The sequence below is a fragment of the Pavona decussata genome, unplaced genomic scaffold (genome assembly GCF_977016875.1).
Source record: "Pavona decussata unplaced genomic scaffold, jaPavDecu1.1 SCAFFOLD_233, whole genome shotgun sequence".
Classification (NCBI taxonomy): Eukaryota; Metazoa; Cnidaria; class Anthozoa; order Scleractinia; family Agariciidae; genus Pavona; species Pavona decussata.
The window spans coordinates 361286-370000 of NW_028145638.1; the positions used below are offsets into that span (position 1 = coordinate 361286).

An 8715-nucleotide genomic window follows, 5' to 3' on the forward strand; every position below is an offset into this window, starting at 1 on the left:
ATTTTCTTTCGTTATATAAGAATCTTGCTTAATTAGCAACAGTGAATTTCGAATGTCATCAATATCTCTTTTGAATGTATATCGAGTTCTCAAGTCTGTTATGGCAAATTTTATCAACAACAACTGGAAAAACGTCTACGGCCATTTTACAACGAGTTATCTTAGTTCAGTTTAGCAAGTTGTGACTCATACTATCTTCCATTTCTAGTTACTGAATTTAATTCTTAACCCTTTTTTTGAAATAAGGACACATTTACATTTACCTGTTGGTATGTCGGTACATCGTCAAATGGTTTGAATGGGTCGCACCAGTTTCGCACAACTTCCATCATTTTCCTAACATCTGCCTCTTTTCATTGCATGTATGTACAGCCAGTTTCCTTATGCACTTTATCCTGATCTCTATCCATGAATACCATCACTCTGCACTCGTCTGAGCCATCAACATCCATCTTTGAGCTACACCTTTCCATATTAATACTGAATCCTATTATACCACCCTTCGTCTTCGTGTTTCTGTTGAGGGCCTGCTCAATGGTTTGGTCAACTGGTAGCTGAGAGAAACCATGGGATGTCGACCTCTGAACGACAAAATTTCAATCTGCCAGTAGCTGAAGTGCCTCAGGGTGTGTATCTTAAAGGATCCCGTGCTAACTAAGTAGACCGGTAAGTAGTGGGCAAAGTAGGTGTGGTCATAGGCAAAAAAACCATTTGACAGAATCGAAATTCGTCAGCGTTGGTGCTATTTCTTCCATTGGACCATAAAGAAGGAAGAGCCTCAGGAACTCTGGATTTGACTGTAGCTTACTCAAACGTCTCTGTATCAAATGCTCTGCGGATCTTCCTCAACGAACTTACCGGCACTAGTTGATGGGATCATCATGCTTCTGGCGCCACGTGCCAAACCCCAGCCCTATCACTGCAACCGATGCATTGCTTCAAAGACGATCTAAATCAAAGCACACAGATTTTTTTATTATTCAGTCAGTGAATCATAGAAAATTCTTCTATGCAAAAAAAGTGACGAGGGGATGGGTGTCAATGGGATCAGAACTTCTCGCACCTTGTACTCCCACTTTCTCTCCTGTCTGTTGCGGTTCCCATCATAATATGCTTGTTCTTTTACAAACTAGTGCACAATGTTGCAATTTTTGTTGCTATTTTTCCGGTTGCTGCAACCTTGAGAATCCCTCTTTTCGTCCTCTCTTCTCCCACATCCCTTATATTTCCCATACCCATAGGCTTGAAAAAAGCTATGTTCTTACCTTATGTGTATGCACAGCCTCGGTGTAATGTCTTCCTTCTAGTAAACCAGCTACAGAACCAGAGCCGACAATATACCACTTTGAACGGGTACATTAGCAAGACCAACATCCCCAAACCGTTTGCCAATGGCTGCTACGGAGGCGCAGATTGTGTGGAAGGAGCCCAGCCGAACTACCAGACATCTAAACTGCTCCTCCAAATGACTTCGAGTGGTTTTGCAAAAATTGCTTGATCAAGGATTAGATTAAAAGAAGGTTGTGCATTTTCAAATGAAATACAGTCATTAAGTATTGATATATAACGTTTGAAAATATATAAACTTTTAAATGTGTTCTTATTTCAAAAAAAGGGTTAAGAATTAAATTCAGTAACTAGAAATGGAAGATAGTATGAGTCACAACTTGCTAAACTGAACTAAGATAACTCGTTGTAAAATGGCCGTAGACGTTTTTCCAGTTGTTGTTGATAAAATTTGCCATAACAGACTTGAGAACTCGATATACATTCAAAAGAGATATTGATGACATTCGAAATTCACTGTTGCTTATTAAGCAAGATTCTTATATAACGAAAGAAAATTACATGTGGAACTGTTCACTGAAACATGAGATCTTTAGCAAATTGCAAGTGGTTGTGCGCCTTCCATGCACTGAGGCCTGTGCAAAGCCTTTTTTGGAACAGAAAGAGGAAGACCTTGAGAGGAAGATGTCCATAAGTATTAACATTTGTTTAACTTTTTTGAAATTCATGTGGTTCAGCCCTAGTTTCTTTAACATACTGCTGTGACGGTTATTCTTGCTTACGGCAATTGATGCAATTTAGTGCTGAATGATTAAGTTCCCAAGCATTGTATGGATAATGACATTTACAAGTTCCTGGTTGCTAAGCTAGATTGTTTTATGACGAAAGAATCTTACGTGCCAGGATTGTTTACTGAAATGTGAGATCTTTGGCAAGTTGGAAGTGGTTATTTAATGTTCTGAGTAGTTTTCCTTTGAAAAATATGCCTTGAAAGCAACTTCATGAGGTATTTAGACATCCCTAGCAACCGTTACCATGACAACAAGTCAGCTAATTCTGAGGTGTCCAAGTTGATATTCTAAGTGTGGTGCATAACTGATGCATATTTGGTGAGATATTGACCAGTGGTTGGCAGGATATGAATTTTCATAGTTTCAGCAAAATAATCCTTCCTTACTACCCCATACGTCTTAACTATGGGTGCCCTGCGTACCTTTAAATCCTGTCGAAAAGATAATAATGAAAGTTTCTCCATTCAAGAGAGTCTATTCTCTGCATAATGGGAATGTTTTGACAAAAATTTATAGATGTCTTCTAATTAATCGAAGTTTTGATAATGAATTGGCCAGAAAAGTAAAAATCTGCATTTCTTCAATGATCTCCGTGGCAACCGTTTCCATGGAAACATGAAAATGCATGACACATATTCTCGGCATAATGGGAATGTTTTCACTGAAATTTGTAGATATCTGCTAATTAATCGAAGTTTTGAATATCAGTTGATCAGAAAAGTAGAAATCTGCATTTCTTCAATGATCTCCATAGCAACCGTTACCATGGAAACATCAAATGCATGACAAATATCAAAAATTGTTGGGAATGGTATAAATTTTATACACAGAAAATTTAAATAAAATTGGTTGAGTTTCAGCAGAATTATGAATCATTTTATGTTGTGTGGAATTCGCAGGGAGCAATATCCCCCAGCCCACCCCCCTATGGAAATAGTCACATATCTTGCTTAAGCACAGGTTACGTAATTGGCAACAAGTAAATTTGTAAAATACAGGCCGCAAGCTTTAATTTGATACCAAAGTCACTATGTCCCGTGGGGGGTGCAACGAAAATCATTTTTTCAGGCCTTGGCTCATGGACTAATTCGTTTTTAGCGTTCCTTTCTTATCATTCACACTATTATTTTCTTGTATTGTTTCGATGTAGATATCTTGGATCTTTCAGTCAGTATCTCATTAGTCCTTTCACAATTGTATACAAGCAGATGCTAATTTTACTTCTTACCTTGAACTTGAAAATGACCGTCGGACGGTCGAAACGTCGTTCTTTTTCAACGTTCCCTTTTATAGTTAAATCCGTTTGGAAAATAATAATAATAATAATAATAATAATAATAATAATAATAATAATAATAATAATAATAATAATAATAACAATAATTTTTATTTTTTTTATAATAAAAAAGAGCTATTAAAAAAAACTATTCACAATTCATTTCGATTAAAAAGAAAGATAATATTTTCAAGCAATAATGTTTTTGTAAAGAAAACGAAAAAAAAAAACAACAAATGTCATGAAGTTTTTTTTTTACAAAATTAAATTCGGCATTTTAAAATCAGTTCCACTTGATAAAAAAAAAAAGAAAAAAAAAAATAAAGAAAATAAGCATCTCTCAAATGGCCCCTTCTGCAGTTTCAATGTCAATGTCTGCGTTCTTGATGTCACGTTGAATTCTTCTTAATGTCCTAGAACCTCTAAGACAGACGAGTGCGGATCTTAACAGTGCGAATGAAATTCGGCATCTGATCCATGACATGGTTTTGGCATATTGCTCCCCTTTCTTGATGGCAATCAGCTCCGCCAATCCACTATGGTATCTCAAACATTCTTTGCCCATTCCGCCGGTTGTAGTGAAGACCAAAGGTGTAAATGCTCCATGCTCAGTGTCGAGAACTCTCCTTGAGTACAGGCGCTTTTTCTCATTCTCATGCGTACGATAGATCTGTTGCGGCTCCAGGTCCTTATACGATTCAGCATTGGGGTGGCAAACCCTTACATCAAAGAATGCCAATCGTCGTTGCTCCCAGAATCCACGTGCATGGATATCCAATCTCGCATCTTGTGCTTTGTTGGATCCTCTACTTAACTGTTCTCCGGAGATGTCTAGGAGAACTGGCTCAGTCTCAACGTCACTGCAAACTGTACTCAGGAGTTCAGCCTCCAGATCTCTGAGCTCATTGTGACGCTGAATGACGAAACCTCCTAGTTTACAGATCATGGAGTGGTCAACTGTAAAAACGTCCCCACAGGCACATGTGGAAGGGATGTCATCTATTGGCCAGTCATAGCGTAGTTTAACAGCGTCGCGGAACTGTCTTTTATTGAGGTTAAAACCCTGGCCCCGGTTCCTGGAAGGCCGATTAAACTATCCCCCGATTAGCGGTTAACTGGCGATTAAATTTCTTATTCTTAGGATAACTAATCTAGGAATAAAAGAACGTTCCTGAAAGCAGATTTATCCCTCGATTAACTAATCCTGGATTAGTGACGGTTCAAACCGGATTAACCAGTTTTTCGAATATCTGGCGCGAGACGTTTCCATTTTGCGCGGGAGAAAAAGTGAAGGAAAGGAAAATGGCGGAAAGTGAAATTGAGATTAAGGCCGAGAGGAAAAGAAAACCAAATTTTTCTATGAACGAAATGTCTGTCATAACAGACAGTGTGCAGAAAAATCTTGATATAATCCAGTCAAAGTTGACAAATAACGTTACAAACAAGAAAAAAAATCAAATATGGGAAGAGATAACCAAAGACGTGAACGCGGTGGGAAAAGCCAATCGCACCGTTCAAGAGGTGAAGGACAAGTGGAAGAATCTCCACTCAACGGCTAAGAAGGAGTTCTCCACATTCAAAAAGGAGTCCAAGAAAACTGGTGGTGGACCCCCACCGAAGCAGCCCTCACAGTCAAGCGAACAAATAATAGAGATATTTGAAGATACACCCGCTTTTTCCGGCCTGAGGGGTTTCGAGACTGGCGGGGACGGAGGAGCTGGTGAGTAGTATGCAAATTTTTAGTGTTGCAAAATAAATGCTGGTCATGTGATTTCCTTGAAATTTATTGTCCGCCATGTTTTGTACGCGTTTACCGTTTGTCGGCTGGAAAGGTTTCAGTGGAGCCTGATACGCAAGTTAAAAGATAAGTAACTTGACTGTTAGGAAGAGGAAAATTTGTTTAAGCAAATTTTTGACCAAATGTCAGGTCAACATGCAATCGACTTGAGCTCGCTACGTTCAAGCGATTATGTTTTCGACGGGTTTTTTGCACATTTTGAAGACAGAAACTTCCTTTCGGTTGTTACGTATGTCGACAAAGCTTGTAACTGTCAAAATCGTTTTATTTTTTTGTGAACCTCTGCACTAACTTTTCCAGTCATCGGTTTTTGTGTACACAAGATTTGGATCATAGGATTCTGCTAGTGTCACTTGTTGTGCAATAATTTGATATTTTTGTGATTTAACAAAGCCTTCATGACACATAAATTGTGTTTTGAAATGCTCTCTAGGGGAAGATGCTTGTTTACCAGCCGAGTGTGCGACAAATTTTGATGATAGCAGTGAAGGAGTTGGTTCTTCCTCAGCCAAGCCTGCTGAGGTGAAGTTTGCGCCGAAGAAGCCGAAGAGACTGAGAGTGAGCAGTGATGATGTGTTAAAAATGCAGTATGAATGTCTTTCTTGTCAAAAAGAAACCTTGCTCTTGAAAAAACAGAAGCTGCAACTAGAAATACAGCTTTTGGAACAGCAAGTGAATGCCTCATTAGCTGGTGCATTGAATGTAGACTTTTTAGTTGCTGAGTAGGCTACATTGGAGCAAATATAAAGCTAGAGTCTGTCTCAGCTGTCTTACACTTCTGTCATGCTTAGCAATTTCCCACACCCATCAGTTTACCAGTTTTTAGTTTGTTTTAATCAAATCCCATTTCAAATATTTATTTCTACTTTTGAAATAGGGATCAAGTTTGCAATTTATTGCGGCAGTTTTTAACTGAATGTAATCAGCACTCCACTTCTTCAGCAATGTATTGTTTAGAGATATTTTATTTGAATCAACCACGCTTTTCCATGGTCTACACTCATAGACCTTAAGAGCGGCTGCCTACAAGAATCAAGAACTGCAGTTCAGCGACGACTTGGTTGAATCTCTCATATTTTGTCTGAACATACCCTGGGATTATCTATTTTTGAAAATCATATTTAAAAGTGCCAAGGTATTTTATTTTTAGAGAAAATTGCAAGAGTTTGAAAATGCAGCCTACAACAACAACAACAACAACAACAACAATTTATTTTTATAAATTCAGTTTACATAAGGGGCTTGTCCCGCAAATAGGCACAAAGCTAGTCGAGGCGGGACAAGACGAGCACGAGAACATAATAAAAAAAATCACAGTAAATTACAAACACGCTGGAAAACAGAAAAAAAAACTCTGTACAGTAGGTTTAATTTAGAGAAAATTACATACCAGAAACACTTTTATTTTAATGAAAATAAGCATCAGTTTCAAGGCCATTTTGAGCAGTGTGCACAAACCTTGTGCTTTTTAGAAAGCAGCCAGCAAAATTTGGAATGTTTATTGTATTAATTTTCTTGTGGGGTGGTTGGTCTAGGATTTTGTAAAGTTTCAAGTTCATTGGGTTTTTCACACTGTGAATGGGGCCTCGTCCTTGGACCTAAATTGGTGCAGTTTTCGTCAGCCCACAACTGCACCTACAGTGTTAGTCATATTAGATGGGACAGATCTTGCCACCCTGCCCTCTCAATGTTGGTTAACAAGACTGGCCAGAAAAATGCCACAAATCAAGGGTGATACGGGGGAGGGGAGCAGGAAGGGGACATTTTCGGCTTGGTTGTGAAGTGTCACAACTAAACTTGACTAGGACTGTAGGCCGTACATCACTCAGTATTTTCAAACTACTGCAATTTTCTCTAAAAGTAAATATACCTTGGTACTTTTAAATTTGATTTTTGAGAATAGTTTAAGTAAACCTAACCCCCAAATTTTTTTCTCTTAAATAAATCTTTGCATCTGTTCGAAACATATTGCACTATGACCGAGCTAGTAAGGGGCATGGGTCTATTCCTTACATGATGTCACAAACTACTTTGCAAGCATTTTCACAAAGACTCAATAAATGCAAATCAGTTTGTGACATCAAGTAAGGAATAGACCAATGCCGCTTACTAGCTCGGTCATGGGACAGATGATGGCTAGATTTCGTAACTTTTACAGCCTTTAAAAAGTCAAGATTTGGTTGAAATAAGGCTCAATGCCTTTCAAACAGGTGCAAAGATTTATTTAAACAAAAAAAATTGGGGTTAGGTGCACTTTAATCTAAGGGTATTTGAAGTAATTTGACCAAGTGGTCACTGAAATGCAGTTCTTGATCCTTACAGGCAGCCGCTCTTAAAACTGATGTTGTAAAATGTTCAGAACATAGGAAGCAGAACCACATTCCAGAGGCAAATTAGAGCATGAATCAGTGTGAAATTGCCCAAATGTGACAGTTTGTAAGATCACTTTGCATCTGTAAGATTGCATTTTTTTTTTTTTGGTGAAAATATAGGATTTACAGTGCATTCAATTGTGACCTGAATAATGCCTTTTGAATGGATCCATTCCTTTTGAAATTAATTTTACCCAAAAAATATTAATGTACTTAAGGATGGTGCCTACTAATACAAAAGTATTATGCACGGTTTATGACTATGGGGGAAAAGCAGATTTAAGCAAGGGCTATTAGAATCCAAAAAGAAAATTAGGGGTAACCACACATTTTCCAGAGTTGTTAATAAGCAATAATAAAAATAATAATAACAAAAAGTAAAATACAAAGCAGTGTATGGCTCTTTTCTTTTAATTCCAAATAGAAGCTTTTTTATCTCTTAAAAATGCATGGTTACCCCAAATTTTCTTTTTGGATACCAAGAGCACTTGCTAAGTTCTGCTTTCTCCGCTTAGTTTTAAACTTCATAAAAATACCCACCCATACGAAACGAATCTTGAGATGCACAGAACTTATGCGCAGTAACAAAAGTAGGCACCCTCCTTAAGTTTTGACCTCGGCAATGAGCACCTTCCAGCTCAATCAGTAATGGTTCAAACAAAATAAGGAGAGACCAATATTAAACTGAAATGTAAAATTGGACACTGATACCAGCAGCTGCAATAAATGAGGAGAGACTGATGGAGTTAAATGAAAGTCACAAATCTAAGTTGAAAGACTTGTAACATAACAGTTAGCTCGGAATGCTGTTTGGAATCAAATTATTATAAACAGCACAAGGCATGCTTGATTGAGGATATAGTTTCTTTTATTTTAATCTTGCAATAATTATGTTAATTGCATTATTGTGGTCTTAAAATTCCATTGTTTTGATGTTTGTGGAGCAAATTTGCTCGCAGCCACATTGTAAAGGAAACCTTCACTCTTGGATTAATTTAATGTCAAATTGTTGGTTAATTTGTTGAATAACATAGAAATAATATATTTTGTGCTAGACAATTTATAATCAAGTTCTGTTTTGTGACAAAACAGAATTTGATTATCACCTTTTTTCTATTTTAAATTTTCTGGGCACCGCCATATTGGATTTCATGACATAATACGGTTGCTCAATTATTGTTTCACACAAAA

At 37.5% G+C, this 8715-nt stretch overlaps 1 protein-coding gene across 1 annotated transcript in view; it reads left to right on the plus strand.

Moving 5' to 3' along the window:
* Positions 1–4422: 4422 nt before the first annotated feature.
* LOC146458204 (uncharacterized) overlaps positions 4423–8715 on the plus strand; it is a 4612-nt gene continuing 319 nt past the window's right edge. The window contains exons 1-2 of the mRNA XM_085090623.1: positions 4423–5074; positions 5586–8715. The exon at positions 5586–8715 is cut by the window's right edge and continues 319 nt beyond it. Coding sequence (XP_084946749.1) covers positions 4657–5074; positions 5586–5878 — 711 coding nt within the window. The 5' untranslated portion in view covers positions 4423–4656 and the 3' untranslated portion in view covers positions 5879–8715. The remainder of the gene's footprint in view (positions 5075–5585) is intronic.